Source organism: Petaurus breviceps, unplaced genomic scaffold, assembly GCF_028583685.1.
Source record: "Petaurus breviceps papuanus isolate PSGF00001 unplaced genomic scaffold, PetGlider_PUasm1.0 379, whole genome shotgun sequence".
Classification (NCBI taxonomy): domain Eukaryota; kingdom Metazoa; phylum Chordata; class Mammalia; order Diprotodontia; family Petauridae; genus Petaurus; species Petaurus breviceps.
The window spans coordinates 1,032,124-1,049,523 of NW_027186303.1; the positions used below are offsets into that span (position 1 = coordinate 1,032,124).

At 41.1% G+C, this 17,400-nt stretch overlaps 1 protein-coding gene across 1 annotated transcript in view; it reads right to left on the reverse strand.

The window, feature by feature from the left end:
* Positions 1-17,400, reverse strand: part of LOC138169811 (putative tetratricopeptide repeat protein 41) — an 83,696-nt gene that overhangs the window by 52,089 nt on the left and 14,207 nt on the right. Inside the window, exons 4-5 of the mRNA XM_069099356.1 lie at positions 9,679-10,655; positions 7,685-7,865 (exon numbers count right to left, since the gene is read on the reverse strand). Of these exons, the coding sequence (XP_068955457.1) occupies positions 7,685-7,865; positions 9,679-10,465 (968 nt within the window). The 5' untranslated portion in view covers positions 10,466-10,655. The remainder of the gene's footprint in view (positions 1-7,684; positions 7,866-9,678; positions 10,656-17,400) is intronic.

Here is a 17,400-nt window from a genome sequence, read left to right on the forward strand (position 1 = left end):
AGAAGCCAGTTACCTTACTTTCTGTAATGGGCTGAGACCTGAATAGGCACAATCAACAGATATGCATATAAGATACAGCCCTGTCCTTTACCCATTTGGGGTTTATTTGTTTTGGACCCAACCAGTGAGAATTGACATAGAGAATGCCAAGAGAGGAAACTCTAACAATACAGAGGAGCATCTGCTTTATTATTTATAGTCTGTAAAAAAAAAAAATACCTGGGCCATTGGAAGGTTAAGTGTCTTGTATACAGGGGCTATAATAACACCTACCTTCCAGAACTGTAAGGATAAAATGAGATAACACCTATAAAGCCCGGCACATAGTAGGCATTTAAGAAATGCTTGTTTCCTCTCCTTCCCTCCCAACTCCAGTATATGTTAAAGGCAGAATTTGGAGGGGGGAAAAAAGGTGTTCCTGCCCCTATGATTTCCCAAATAGCCAGTGTTCTAAAAGTCTAAGCCTAAACAGAATTCCAAAAGTTTTATTAAGGCTTAAGATTACACTAAGACTTTGGGATGCCCTGTATCTGCTGATTTATTTCTGACTGCTTCAAACCTAGAAACCAGACAAATGTGGGTATTCGTCGAGAGCCATCAGAGTTAGCCTGCAGTTGTACCACATTCATAGCGAGTCTTTCTCTATAAATATAAATCTGGAATGAGCTTTCACCACCTTAAAGGCAGATTATAGGATCTGATTTTATATCACACTTAGGACAAAAATATAGCCATAAAATTAAAGAAGAGTTGTCATCATCTCTTCCCCAAAAATAACTTGGAATATCAATAGGAAATATCAGTAGGAAAATTATCAAGCCATCTGACGTCCCCTCCTTCAAGATTACAAATGAATTGTGTTGCTTTAGAGAAGTGGGGATTAAGCCAAAGCTTTTAAGCTCCAGAAGAACACTCCTTTGCTCCTGACCCACACAACCAACATTTCACAGGGCCAGGTATTGTTTCAAAATTACAAAGCAAACAATTAAGCCATGGACATTTAGGTTAAAAGTATTTTAGGAAAAATGTGTCATGGCTGGTCCTGTCTGACTTACCCCCTTCAGATAATGGTGTTGAGTACACAGTATAAATTCAGTGAGTAGTTATTGACCAAGTTAAAGAAAATTATGTAAACTTCTCAACACTCCATCTCAAACAATTTACCTGACTTTAAAAAAAGGGTCTAGGTTTTCAAACACGAAAATTAGGATATCCAAGGAAAGATTATCTTAAACACGTTATCTCATGAAAGAAGGGCAACTGGGCCCCAATTAGAGCTAATATTAAAGCCTAGGAAGTAACCACATTATTCAAATTTTCACTGGATACTTCTGATAGGCTAGAATCAGTTACCATATTTTATATAATTTTAACTTTGAATAGTTCTAATTCAAATATAGGGGACCAATTCATTGGGTTCCTCAGTCACACTAATCAGGGACCTAGCTGTGGACCTTCTTTTGATGTGGGTCTCTGTAAGGGTTATGGGATTTAAAGATCTTCCATGCCCCATTGGACTTGCTGACGTAGCAGGAAGGGGCGGAGCTGCTGGGAGCACGCTTCCTGAACGCTGGGTGGTTGCTGTGAGTGGGAAGAGGAGGACCTTTGCCTGAGGTAGCCTGTTCTGTTTTAAAGGCTTGAGAATGTGGGTGCTTTCTACTTTATCTACCTGTGCCAATTTCATAACTACTCTGATGGCTTTCACTTTCTGGTTTTGGGACTCTGTCTTTTGGTATTTTAATAAATTTTCTAGCTTATTCCCCCATATGGCAAGCCTGATGTATTTTGTGATGGATAATTATATTAGTATATCTGTAATTTCCATAGGCATTGTGAATATGGCATTGCTGATACAGTCTCATAATCCACAAAGGTACTTAAACGAGTGACCACCTAGCAATGTTCCAAGCTGGAGACAAGAGATGGGATATGGGACTGGATCATCCCCACCAAAGAAGGTTCTATTTGAAATGAATGTGGGCTTCATCAAATAATTGAGGGCCAAAGCAGTGCCAGGGCACTTCTCTACCTAAGGAAGGGATGCTTCTATGAAAGGTTCCCATTATCAGGGCCTCAGTTTCCTTATCTTCAAAATAAGGAAATTAGTCTAGGTTACCCCGAAGGATCTTTTAGTTCCAAGTCATAATCCCACCATATCTGTGCTAGTGAGAATGATTAAATAACTCTTTCTGTCCTGTTCTGGAACCAAAGATCACCAGACTTCTAAGTAAGGAGGGAGAGCAGAGTATGTCAGAGGCAGGAGAAGTTGAGTGGATTGCAGTGGCTAGAAAATTGGATTGCTGTGTTAAATGAGAAATAACAATGGACTTCCACATAGTATACACAAAGCCTAAAATAGATGATGCCAAAAAAATGAAACAGCCACATAATCTAGTCAAATGAAATAGCAAAATGAAAGCTGAGGGAGATTTCTAAGGCCTCTGTGCCAAGGCCATGGTGATTATGCAGAATCCTTATGAGAAGATCACAGACCCGGAGCTAGAAAAGATTCCAGAGATGACCTGATGGTGCAGCTGTTACATTTTACACACTGTGTATTTTATACACTGCATCAGTTCCCAAACAAAGGAACTTGGACCCCAAGAAGGGGAGGTCTTAACCAAGACTAGAAAACATTAAATTATCATTCAGGACAAAACAGGAAGAATGAGACCCCCAAAATCATTCTTTCTCTGAGGGAATATATAAAGGCGGAAGTCTTTAGAGACCACAAGGGTTGGTTTGGGCTACAAGCCTCTAAGGCACCCCACACGGACCACAGGCTATGTGCCAGACCCCTGCCCATGGTTAGCAGGACATCACAGAATTCTCCTCTGGCCATCACCAAAGCCAGTGCCCGACCCTCTCCCTCTCTCTCTCTCTCTGAGTCTCTATCTGTCTTTGTTTCTCTCTGTCTCTGTCTCTCCTCCCCAAGGTTTCATCCTCTAAGAAAAGAATGAAGCATCCCATGGATCCTGACCTGCAAAGACAATTAGATTCCCAAAACCCCCCTGCACCAGCCCTGCTGTGTCTAGAATAGCCAAGAGTACTAGTGTTTGCTGCTGGGAATGATGGGCAGAGATTCTCTCCCTGGGAAAGGATCACAGATCCAGAGAATTCAAATGACTCATACAGAATGCAGAGCTAGGAAGCTGTCACATTAAGACTAGAACCTGGATCCACTAACTAGGTCTAGCACAAAGCAAAGTAAGACCCTTCACTTTCAATCTGAAACTAATTTAAGTTGTCCTGATTTTATTTAAACTAGGTATAGATTATGTCAAAGGCAACTGACACACATCCTACTTATCAGCAAATAAAAATTAGCATCTTGCCAAAACTCAACTTATGACTGGTCTTTCTTTTAGAATTTTGCTATCCAGTAGCAAATAATTGCTTTGTCAAATTTATGACAAACTATAGAACTTGTGTCATTTTTTAAATCCTAGGATTTTTCTTTTAAACTTTTTATTTTCTTATATGGAATTAAATGTAGACTAATAGGCTAAAGAGTTCTAGGATTTTTTAGGGAGAAAGAAGAGAGGATGGTGATATTTTTGTTTAACATATTATTTATTTAAACTTTTTTATCAGTTATTTGTTTATTCTGTATTTGGGTATGACACTTGAGGAATTGGTTGTGTTGTATGTATATGTATATATATATATATATACATATACACACATACATATAGAAAGGGAGTGATCTTTTTATATAATACAGAAATTTACAACTATTGACATATATATAAGTAGGTTGCATATATATGTGTATATATGTACAGATATGTATGTATGTATGTATGTATAAAGATGTGTGTATGTATCCCCCAAATCAAGTCCTCTAGAAAGGTGATACATGGGGCCATGCTGTAGAGCCCTAATGGAGAGGAGCACAAAGGTAATCAATGCATAAACAAAATATTACTGTATGGTGTTCAGGAACCAAAAATTGTCTTCTAGACCTACAGGAACCTGTTGCACCTGCAAGGCAGGCAGTTAGTTATATGTGGCGCACTGGCTCTGTTTTATAGCAACTACTTCAAGACTGTACAAATCACATCCAGCATCACTTTGCAAACAACAGGTTTTAACAAATAGTAGTCACACTACCATTCCCCAATTCTAACTCTAGGAAGAGCCAGTTTTTTTCTGAAGTCATCCTGCTTGTCATTTCTTACAGCACAATAGTATTCCATTACAATCATATACAGCTTGTTTGGTCATTTCCCAATTGAAGGGCATCCTATGCTGCTATGAGTATTTTGGAAGACACCATCATTAATGTCATACAGACCCTCAATCATGATAAAAATTGGATGCCCTCTCCTAAGATTCTTCATTATGCTTTCTGCCAGATCTTCCCATTTGGTCCAGGAAGTATGACCCTTCAGCTTGATCACCTCATAAGCACTTTGAACTATCTGTTTATGAACATCTTTCCAATGCTCTGAGTCAGCATCAATTCCTGAAGCAGTTGAGACATAGGCAACACTCACTCCACTCCACACAAGAACACTGGAGTCCCCCCCAAGAAGCCATCCATGATAACTTAAAGAATGGACACTGAGTCTCTACCCCAGTAAGTAAAAGAAATGGGCAGAGTCCAGATTGCAACCACTTCCAACAACACAGTTCTGAGGAAAGCCACTTAGCTTCCAGGCCACAGATGTCAAAATATCCACTGAATTGGAAACAACGAGCAGATTGCTATTAGGGCTATATTTAACAATATTGGGAATGCTGAATTTAAAGATATTCACATTAAATAGGACCAAATTAATATAACTTTCTCCTTTCTTCTAATGTGCCCCAGACATAACAACAACCAGGTTTGACTCTACAGTCACACTGTACTCTTTGACAGAGACAATCCTTGGCAAGCTCAGGAAAAAACCACCATGCTGGAGATCCATCATCTCTCCCTTTAGTTTGTCTTCTATGACATCACCTAGGGCAAATTCATCAGTCAAATCCTTCTTTAAGACATTGATGGTACATGCCATGCCATGTCAACTCTGCTAATGCCAACAACAGTGATCCTGTTATGGTCACAATCAGCTGATCTTTGAAAGCAGTTCCCATTTTGGGGAAATTCCATTGTTCATTGAGCTCCAAGGACTTCCAAGTTAGATGTGAGACTGCTGCTTCTGGACTTGTACCTAAACATTCCTTTTTTTTTTTTTTAATTTTGAGTTCTGAGTTTTCTTCCTCCCTCTCATCCCTCTCCCATCTGTTGTGAAGGCAAAAAATGTGATACCAATTATACACATGAAATCATAAAAAAGATTTCCCTATCATCCACGTTGCAAAAATCCAAGAAAATTAAAGAAACTTTAAAAGAATATGCTTCAATCTGCACTCAGGGTTCATCAGTTCTCTGTTTGGAGATGGGCAGCATTTTTCACCATGCATCCTTTGGAACTGTCTTGATCAGAGTAACTAAGTCTTTCATAATTGATCATCCTTACAACATTAGTGTTACTGTGAATAATGTTCTCCTGGTTTTGTTCACTTCATTTTGCATCAGTTCCTATAAGATTTACCAGGTTTTTCTGCAACCATCCCCTTCATCATTTCTTATGGCACAATAGTATTCAATCATAACGACAACTTGTTTAGCCATTCCTCAATTACTGGGTATCCTCTCAATTTCTAGTTCTTTGCCACCACAAAAAGAGCTACAATAAATATTTTTGTACATATCAGTCCTTTTCCTTTTTGTTTCTTATCTCTTTGTGATACAGACCTAGTAGAGGTATCGCTGAGTCAAAGTGTATGTACAGTTTTATAGCTCCCTGGGCACAATCCAAATTGTTCTCAAGAATGGTTGGATCAGTTCATAACTCCATCAACATGTTGTGTATTAGTATCCCAGTTTTCCTACATCCTGAGTGGCAGGTAATCTGGAGAGAGACAGCCCCTTGAGGGCAGGGATTGTCTTCTGCCTTTCTTTGTGACCCCAGCACTTAGCACAGTACCTGCACACAGTAGGTATATGCTTACTGACTGAATGGACAGGGAACTGGCCTTGGAGCCACAAAAATCTTGGTTCAAGTCCAGGATCTGACAAGTGTTGGCTCTATAACCCTGGGCAGATTACTTAGGCTCTCAAGACTCTAGGAAATCACCTAAGACTCCAAGTGGTAGAGAAGGTGCTGACCCAAATTGGTGGTAAAAGTTCCCTCATCCAGGAGTTCCCTATAATAGTGAAATCACAGAATCAGGTCCTGTCCCCATCCCTGTGACTTGATCTGTGACAGAAAACATCTTCATGAGAAAACTTCCTCCATGCAGCAGCAACCACACTGGCATACTCAGGATGGCTGCTAGCACAGATTCTTAGATATGCTTTACTAGGAAATATAACAATCTTTTCAATATAACAACGGTCTTTTAAATTATATTCACAAGTTCAAAGGAAAAGTCAGCACCCTGAACTTCAGAGAAAATACCAACAGAGAAAATACAAGCAGAGAAATAAAGACAAACAGACAGGGCTCTGACTGCTTGAATCAACTATACACTTTACATACAACCCTGGGCAGAGAGAGCCTTTAGATCTGAGCAGTGGGGGAGCTCTGAACATACAGTCAACCCTTGGTGACTCAGGGCCTAATTAGAAATTAGCAAAAGGTGTGAAAGCCTTGCTACAAGCAAGCCTCCCCTAAGAAGCTTCCCTTAATGGGTTCAGGCCTATTAATGGGCAGGGAAGATCTTATATCCCAAAAACATTATACTCCACCAAGTCATACAGATAAGTACTTTATCTCATTAATTAGATCTTGGGAGGTCAGTGCTATTATTATCCCCATTTTATAGATGAGGAAATTGAAGCAGACAGAGGTTAGGGGAATTGCCCAGGGTCTCACAGCTAGTATGTGTCAGAGGCAAGATTTGAATCCAAGTCTTCCAGACTCCAAGATGGGGATTCTATCCACTATGGCACCACTGCTCACTTGCCCATTCTCCACCTTAAAGTCCTGGAGACTGGCCTGGATTTTACCTGTAGTCACTTAGCCAGTATGAGTCAGAGGCTGGACAGCCAAGGCCTTCCAGGCTTCCAAGGCCAGGCTGCCTCTCTGGGCTATTACTAAAATACATGACATTTTATAAAGCTTCTGATGTGGATGGTGTAATTCCCAAATTCACTTCCTTCGTTTTCTGAATCTTGGGATCACACAGAATTCAGAGATCCAAAGCTGGAAGGGACCTCAAGGTCATGTAGTCCAATCTTTTCATCTTACAGATGTGGAAACTGAGGTCCAGGAAGGAGGTGAAGTCAAATATTCATTCATTGGGAATTTATTAAATGTCTCCTTCATGTACAACACCATAAGAGGGGCTTTGGGAGATATAAAATCTAAAAATAAATAGGTAAATAAATAAAGCCAGAGGGCAGATCCCTGCTCTGAAGGAGCTTCCAATCTTCTGGAGAGAATGAAGTAGAGAAATGGGAGGGAGGGGGAATGTGTATAAATGGATGATGACTGTGAAGGGTCAGGGAACTTCCCTGCCAAGGAAGGCTTGCTGGAGGCAGTGATCCCTGAACCAGGCTCTGAGGGAAGGAGCTGAGAAGATGGCATTGCCATTCCAGATCCAAGGAAATCCTGTCTGCCAAAGTGAGGCTGTGCTGCTTACACCCAACCAAAAGACACGCCTGTAACATTCCGCTCTACATTACCTGAGAATAGATTCCAGAGAGCTGCCAGAGTCCTGTTTGACTGCCTCATTTTGAGGATCCTTCATCACAAATTTTTCCAAAGCATCAAATACTTGTTTCGATTCTTTAGACAACACAAACATCTTCCGGCACTTTGCAGTAAAAGCTTCATGATAAGAACGTTCAAAGTTGTGCTCATAGTCTTGAAAAACAAAAAAAAATGTCTATTAACACCTGATGTGGGAAGGTTCAGTCATCAGCTACACATAGCTCACACCAGCTTCCCCGCACAGGCCCTTGCTCCTCCTCTGAGTCAAACTTACACTGGCAATTCTACAGGACTGCGCCAGCCTCAGGGAGGCTGAACAAACAACTGGATCTTTCTGAATTCCCTCAGTATGTGCCTACTTAGGGATCTGAATTTTTCCATGACCTCAAACTGAAAAGGACAAAAAGCTGACCTTGCTATGTTCTCTCACCATTTCAAATAAAAGATTTTGAAGCAACCAAAATGAATTTCTAAGGGAAATACAAGCAACACACAAAACCTAAATGAAGTGAGATATAAATAAAAATGAAAAGTTTGGGGGGAAAAAAGACAAAATGCTACTTCCCATTACTTACACTAGTGAGGCTATGTGGTAAGGTCATTCTGTGATGCTGGACAAGGCCTTTCCCCTCTCTGGATGTCAGTTCCTTCATATATGAAATTAAAAAGCTGGGATAGGTGGTTTTTAAGGTTGCTTTTAGCTCTAAAATTCTGTGATGCTAAATTCAGTTTAAAGAGACTCAAAATGTATTCATTTAGGAGTCGCCTATATTCCCAGGCTTTTGGTTCTGTTTGGGTTTTTTTTTGGGGGGGGGGAGTTGTCCATAGTACAAAATAATGGACATCATGGCATGAGGACAGAGACTTGTAGTCAGAAAGATCTGAGTTCAGGTTCTGCCACTAAACACTCAGGAGCTCGCCCAATACAACACTGACTGCAATCTGCCTCTGACTTAGTTGATAAGTGCAAGGGAATGGCCCAAGTCACACGAGGCATCCTCACCTACAGTGAGGATAGCCTATCCATCTTCTCACATTCCTACAACCCTTTAAGGTATGCATGACAACCCTAAGAAATAAGTACTTCAAGTATTAGGAGACCTGGAATTTCCTTGATCTCTCTCCCAATGCAGACCAGTTCCTTCTCTGTTATTCTGAGCAGTGGGGTCAAACGCAAACAGAAGATGGACCAGCATATTGACTCAGAAAAACACATATTAACATTATCTCTGGTCCTTTGTATTTTCATTCATTTTATTAAATATTTCCCAATTAAATTTTATTGCCCAAGTTAACATAGATAGAATATTGTCAAACCCACATCTTTCTGCCTTGCTCTTAGGCCACTTTGCCTCTCAGGACAAGAATTGTTATTGCCGTTTGACAAAAGAAGAAACTGGGGCTCTAGGAGATTAAATGAAAAGGCCCATGGTCACACAGCTAGATCTTAGGTGGGACCCAAACCTGGTTCTTCCTAAGCCCAAATTTAGGGCACTACCCACTCTGCCACTGAGGTAGCTCACGTGTATGCTCTTCAAGAGTCCAGTAATCAGAAACTTGACTGAGTCGATCCCCTGCTACGATCACATCTTCCTGTACATTTGAGTCAGGATGACGTCAGAGAGCTGCCTCTCAAAAGAAAGGAGGTTTGTTTGTGATTCTTGCGCTAATTTATGCCTGTTTATGCCTTGCGCCTGTTTATTGACCCACTGATTGACTTGGGTCATTGCTGCAGACCCGTGTGTCATCTTTCTACCAGAACCAGTTAGTTTATAGTTTCCGCAAGAGTTCATTTCAAACAGACAGAGATCCACTTGTCATCAGGATACTCAAACAACTATTTACCTTTACATGCTATATGACACTTGAATTTTTTTTTATTTAAAATTTAAAAAAAGAACACCAAAAGGCAAAACATGGATGTTATGATGACCCTCAACTCCAAGCCCTGATTTTTTTTACTAACCTACATTCTCTGGCAGGGCAGAAGCAGGGTAAAGTTTTTCTATCACAATTGACCAGTCTTTGAAAACCAATTCACCCAGCTCATGGAGATCTCTGTAAAACCTGACGGGCAGCCCTTTGCTAATGATCTTGGCTTTGAGCTCGCCAATCCGCCGTTTCTCGTATTCCTTCTGCCGGGATTGCGGACAGGTAATCTTTCCCTTTTCCTGTTCCAATGCTTTCAGTAGCATGGCGCCAGTCCGAAAATAGTAATACTGAAAGTGGGAATCATTCATAAAGGCCGCCTGGATCACTTCCAGCTCTGTGAGGCTGCAGGTGAAATTCTCCAGGACCCAAGGGTAGCCGTTGTGGGCTGCAACATAGAGATTCTTTTCTACCTTGGACAGGCCTGGCAGGTCGGGGGTCCCAGTGGGCAGGAAATTTGCATCCTCACGGAGGAATTCTCCATAGGTCTGGCCCAGCATGCATAGGAAAAAAGGGAATGAGTTGTTGACATAATCGAGACAAAGCTTCAGCTGCTGGGATTGCAGGCTGCAGTACTGCCTTCGAAAGTTGGGGCAGAGAGGGTCATGAGCCTCAGATGCTGGCCACCTCAGGTCAATGGCCTTGAAGTACGTCCCCCGGGTATTGCAGAGTTTATTAAGCTGGGGGAAGATGTTGTTTGCCAAAAAATCTCTTTCTTCTTGGAAATCCTTTATCGTGGAACATACATAAGGCCGGATGGGGGGCTGAGGCTTTAAGACAGACTGAGGATTCTTCTTCATGATTTCAACTGGCTTCTGAAACATTTTATGTGGCTCAAGAATTCACACAGTTGGACTCAGATGAAATGCAAGGTGACTTGGCTCTTAGCTGTCAATGCTTCTGAGACGTCCCCCTAATAACATTTGGCACCAGCAAAGTTAAGCTTCTTTCCCAATATAGTTAATTTCTTGCTTAGCAACTTACAATCAATATAGAGGTCAGAGTTGAAACAACCTAATGGAAGTAAGAAAGAAACAAACAAAAAACCCAAACATTTATTTTGAAGGTTACCAGGAATGTGTATCTTTTTTCTGTTATTAGAAAAGACTAGGCTGAGGCAAAGACATAATGAATATGTACTCATCCCGTCTACCAAGTAACCTGTTTTATTCATACTATCATTACACTTTACATCAACTCCTGTCCACAGAAAAAAAACATATAAAAATGAAACCTCCTCAGAGAGCAGGCCAAAAGGGAGTTGGTCAGCTATGTCCAGAGAAGACAGAGCTGAAACTAGCAACTTTCACACCCAAAACAAGGAGAATAGCTGTGGAATCTCAATAGGGATAAACATAGAGAAGAAGTAAAAATCAAGGCTAGGGAAGAGACCTGGGAGGAAAAGAGAGGGGAAATGGAGGGCTGAAGCAAAGGTGGAGGCTGAGAACACACCTGGTGCCTGAGAAGAGTTGGTCAGACCATTGTAAAGTCATACTGTCCGTGACACACTCTACATCTTCCCTGTGTTTGCTGAAAATTCCTCCCAGCTGAGCTCCTGGAAGATGTGTGACACCCACAGACAAAGAACATCAAAGTCTACACTGCTCTAAGACAAGGTGACTGCTCTATGATGTTTTCCCCTGTGCTCCCCATGACTACATTTCAAATCAGTCAGTCCACAGGCATTTATTAAGTGTTTTCTATGTGTTGGAAACTGAAATCAGCCTCTGGAGATAAAAAGAAAGGTAAAGATACAGTCCCTGACCTCAAGGAGCTCCCATTCCAATGGGGGACCACCCTCGGGACGTACAAGATATATACAGAGCAGATGGGGGGTAAGGCACTGGAAGCTGGGGAATCTGGGAAAGTCCTGCAGAAGGTGGGAATTGAGGTGAGTCTTAAAGGAAATCAAGAGGCAGGACATTCCAAGAATTGGGGACCAGACAATAAAATGCAGAGAGCTGGGAGATGGCTTGTCATGGGTGAGGAATGACACTTAGGCAAGGAACACAGCTGGATCACAGAGGAAGTGTAAAAAAGACTAAGGTGGCAAGAGAGCAAGGATTTTCTCTGGCCTCACTATCTCAGTCAGGCAGCCATATCTCCTCCTTGAAGTCCTAGGGGGAGCACTTCTTGGGGTGTTTCTTTTCTACCATTATTGGCTCGAGTCCCTATTCTGAATGTGTTTCCCTACACACACTGTTAGCCACTAGCAATCAGTCCCCCAGTTCTATTCAACCAATTTGCATCAACTTTTACAAAGGGATATTTATCTAAAAGATGCAGCAGGAATAGAAGTACAAACATCTCCTTCCCAGTACTTCAGGGCTGTACTGTCTACCACTTCTGTTTCTGAGACACAGTTTCTACATAAACATTAGTCCCACCAAGTTCACATCCAAATGGGGGCATCACTACCAGATGAGACTTCATCTCACCTACTGTAGGGCTAGCCCCAGAGCTAGCCTCAGAGCCCCACTCCTCTTAACAGAACTGGCTACAGAAATGCCTCCCCTTGCATCCCTGTCCTTCACTGGACACTGTCTAGCAGGGACAAGTCAGCCAGAGGAACAGGATGCTGAGAGAATTAGACTGGGCTGACTGATACCTTTGCAAAGGCTCCCTCAGCACCATGTCTAAAGCTGCAGCCCATCAACAAGGCTGCCATTCAGGACTGGTGAGCACGCCAGACCCAGTGACAGAAGGCTGAAGCATGTTCCAAAGCCTCTCTGAGCACCCCCCTGACACGTCATCATGATTCTCTCAGGGCTTCCTGACCTTTCCCACACAGGGAATGGCATCAGCTGCATCATGGGGATGAGCCAGTCAGGTTATGGAAGGAAGGGACCACATTGTAAAGAGCTTCAAATGCCAAGCAGAGGGCTTGGATGTAATAGGGAGCTTCTGAATGTTGTATGATGGGTTAATAACACTTGGAGAAAGACAGTATAGCTGTATTGACCTATGTACAGTGCATATTATAATATTTAGGAAACTTAAAACCCAATGGAACTGTATAGATATGCTCCATGTATCCAAAAGAAACACAACCATCTGGAATTAAGCTATGAACCCAAAAGCAAGTTGGAAAGAAAAAAAAAACCCAACAAGCCAGGAGTATATTGGAGCTGGCTAAGACTGGCTTCCAAAAGCCAACCATTAAAATTTTGTGGGAAGTAGCAGAAATAGCAAACACTACCAATTAGGGATCAAATGACTGCTTTGTTAATTGTCTAGACTTAACAAAGCGATGAAGGAAATATTCATAATGGAGAGTCGACTTAAAAGTGCGTTGTGGGTACATTTTTTTGTTAAGAAAGCCAGTTGTTAAACATACATGCCAGCACACAGCTGGAAATAGTCCTCACAAAGCCTAAAAACATTATTCATTAGGAAAGGATAGGGAAACATCTTCAGGTCCTCCACTGGGTAACTGGGTCAGACAAAGAAAAGTTTCCCACAGAGAGCTTTTTGTCCTGGAGGTAGCTGCAAATGCAAACAGCAAGTTCTGCCTGGAATGGTGGTGGTTTTCTTTTTTAAGCATCTGAGGTTAATTTCATTGAAAGGAAGCAGGAACTCTTTCCTGTATTATAAATATTTTAGTGCATAGTTAGAATTAAGATCCATAATGTTTTATTTAGATCTCAGTGGAACACATCAGCTTCAACATTTATCATCATTATGTAACCGGAGTCTAGAAGAAGTCCTCCCCACTGACTGGTCAGAACCTACTCCCAACCCCTCCTCCCCTCTTAGGAATATATGGGAAGAATCTAGTGCTTCCAAATTTCTGTATTCAAAAGCTGGGCGTGAGCTCTGGCCTAATTCTTTTGGGTCCACTCTTTAATAACTCAGGTGGTTATATTAAAAATAGGCAGCCCAGACTTTCTGGGGAGCAATTTGGAATTAGGAAAGAAAAATATCCATACCTTTTTACTCAGCTATCCCAACAGTGAATCAATACCCCCGGAGAAGTCAAAGATAGAAACTAAGGTCCAATATATACCCAAACAGTCAGTGGTGTTCTTTCTGCTGGCAAAGAACTAGAAACCAAGTAGGTATACATTGATTAGGGAATGGCTGAAAAAATAAAGGTATGTAAGTTACTATGGCACAGTAGGTGGAGAGAAGACTTAGGCTAGACAGTTGTGGCATATACGACCTAGGGGACCATGACCAAGTAAGTCCCTTAAGCTCTCAGGGCTCCCAAGCTTCTTCCTAAAATTGTAAAATTGTCTAGTAACTCTTACCGGGGGCAAGGCCAGCAACCTGGCTGAACTCTCCCTACCTTCCCCTCCAAACAACTTTAAAATAACACCTCAAATTAAATTTTGGAACAGCAGAGCCAACACAAGGTTGGGGTGAGACATTTTTCTCCAGCCTGAGACAACTTAGAAGGAGGGCAGGAAAGATTTGTGACCCTGGGGTGGGCACAGACCCAGAACACAGCAGGAGCACCAGCACTGGGCCTTGGAGGCAGCTGCTGCAATGGCAACCGCTTCCAAAACTCTGTAACAGCAATGCCACCTGCAGCTGCTGTGGGGGTGTATGACCAATAACACCAGCACACAGGAGGGCTGCTAGCATAGGTTCTTTGGTCTGCTTTTCTAAAGGAAAGCAACTTAAAAGGGTTCAACAATCTTACTTTAATCAAACATATATATCATTTACTTAGTGAAAAATTTTAAAAGTCAGCATCCTGAACTTCAGAGAAAATACAAACAGAAATAATAGCATAAAGACGAACAGACTAAATGATACAAACACCATAGATCAACAAAGAGATCCAACTTTCTGATTTATTACATACTTACATAGTGGCCAGAGAGAGAAGCACCAACATCTGAGTTTTCAAAGTTGGGGGCTCCTTAACAGCTACCCAGAGTCTCATCTGGTTATATCACTCGAACACTTTTCCAGTGAGTGAGCCCCAAAGCAAAATACTAACCTCAGAGTATATACATATATACTTCTTCAAGGTCAGAGGGCATCACAACCCTCATGATCCACTACCTAATTACAAAGTAACAAAAGGTGTGGGCCTTCTGGAAAAACAAGCCTCCCCTAATCAAGTTTATCTTGTTGGGCTCACCTGAGGCCTATTAATGAGTGAGAGAAGATCTTCAACTCCCATTAACATTATAAGCTCTCAGCCCAGAGACAGTAGGGTGGATGGACAACTGGGACCCTCTGCTGTCACTGGGTACAGCCGGTGCTGACTGGCAGCTCTAAGGCCCATATAGTTCTGGGTCCCAGTTCAAGGACACAGAGGAATAATTCTGGTCTTTCACAAGACAGCAGGGGCCCTGGTCACAGTTCTAAGGTGAAGAGGAACGCTAGCACTTTCAGTGGCAGCATTCCCTAGTGGACCTGGTCATAGTTCCAGCGCCAAGAGGAATGCTAGTGATTGAGGCTACAGGGGATTAGAGGCCCTTCCTGAGTGAAGACCAGAAGAACAATGACCACAACTCTCCCAGGATCAAACCACCTTGAAAACACCAAAAACTTGCAGACCCCCAGAACTAGCTCTGAAAACAGAGTCACAAAAAAACCCCAAACCTTGGGACAGTACCTCCCCCACCCCCGGTGAGTAGAGACCAACTTTAATATGAAATTCAAAGTCAAGAAATAGGCTGGAACAATGAGCAAACAGCAACAACAGAAAAAAGCTACTGTGGTAGCAAGGAAAACCAAGATACACACTCAGAAGACCAGAAGGCAAAAACAGCTACAATTAAACTCTCAAAGAAAAATGCTAATTGGAGATAATCCCAACAAGAATTCCTGGGAGAATTAAAGAAAGAGGTAAGAATAGTAGAGGAAAAATTGGGGAAAGAAATTAGAGTGATGTAAGAAAGTTATGAGAAATAAATTAAGAACTTAGTAAAAAAAAAAAAAGGCACAAAAACTGCTGAAGAAAATAATACCTTAAAAAAAAAAACAGAATTGACCTAAGGGTAAAAGAGGCACAAAAATTCACTGAAGAAAGGAACTTCTTAAAAAGCAGAACAGATCAAATGGAAAAGAAAATATAAAAATTCACTGAAGCCAAATAGAAAAAGACGTACTGGGGGCAGCTAGGTGGCACAGTGAATAGAGCACTGGCCCTGGAGTCAGGAGAACCTGAGTTCAAATCCTGGCTCAGACACTTAACACAAAAACTACCCATGTGACCTTAGGCAAGTCACTTATCCCAACTGCCCACCCAAAAAAAGGAAAGAAAAAGAAAAAGAGGTACAAAATCTCACTGAGGAAAATAATTTCTTAAAAATTAGAATTGCGCAAGTGGAAGCTAATGATTTCATGAGACATCAATACACAATAAAACAAAGTCAAAAGAATGAAAGAAATAGAAGAAAACGCTAAATATCTTATTGGAAAAAAACTGACCTGGAAATAGATCAAAGAGAAATTATTTAAGAATTAGTGGACTATCTGAAAGCTAGGATTTTTTTTTTTAAAAAAGCTTAAACATCATATTTCAAGAAGTTGTCAAGGGAAATGACCCTGTTCTCTTAGATCTAGAGGGTAAAATAGAAATTGAAAAAAAATTCACTTATCACCTCCTGAAAATGATCCCCAAAAGAAGACTCTCAGGAATATTATAACCAAATTCTAGGGCTCCCAGGTCAAGGAGAAAATATTGCAAGCAGCCAGAAAGAAACAATTTAAATATTGTGGAGATACAGTCAGGATCACAAAACTTAGTGACTTCCATATTAAAGGAGAAGAGGGTTTGGAATATGATCTTCCAGAAGACTAAGGAGCAAGGATTACAAATAAGAATATTTCAAGGGGGGAAATGGACATTTAATAAAATAGAGGACTTTCAAGTATTCCTAATGAAAAGACCCAAGCTAAAAAGAAAATCTGACATTCAGACACAAGACTCAAGAGAAACATAAAAAGGTAAACATGATAGAGAAATCATAAGGGACTCAATAAAGTTAAACTGCTTACATTTCTATACGGAAAGATGATTCATATAACTCCTAAGAACTTCATCATTATTAGGACAGTTAAAAGTTTACATAGACTGGGGCATGGGTATGAGATGATTTTATTAGAATGATCTAAAAAAAAATGAAGGGCTAAGAAAAAAACATGTTTCGATATTAACCATATTGCAAAAAGAAGCCAAAAAAAGTGAGAAAATTTGCACTCAGAATTCATCAATTCTCTCTGGAAGTAGAGAGCATTTTCATAGATTTAAAAAATCCCCACTGTGAAAAGGGGAAGGGAGAGATAGAAGGGGAAATTTTTCTCACATGAAAGAGGTATACAAGGAAGAGTTTTTATAGTGGAGGGGGAAATGGTGGGTGGCAGACAATGCTTGAACCTTACTCTCATCACAATGGTTCAAAGAGGAAAGAATATACATACACACACACTGTTGTGTATAGAAATTTATCTTACCCAACAGGTTAATAGAAGAGAGGTTAATAGAAGAGAGGGGTAGGGGTAGAGGTGGTAAAAGGGAGGGCATGTCTGTGTGATAGTAATGGCAATTAAAGATTCCCCTGTATTGGCTTGGTTTTCAAATTGATTGTATTAAAACCCAGAGTTTGTTAATCCTACCTGTGGGATGGGCTTGTTGATGTGAAAAGAAAGTCCTGAAGTGGGAGGAGCTGGTGATATAGATTTGGAGAGACAAGAGAGAGGCGGAAGTTCTTTTTGGAAGCAGCACCTCGTGGAGAGGGAGAGACTAAGAGATTGCTGGTGGCCGCTTTGAATTGCCCTGGACTTTTGAGACCTGCCC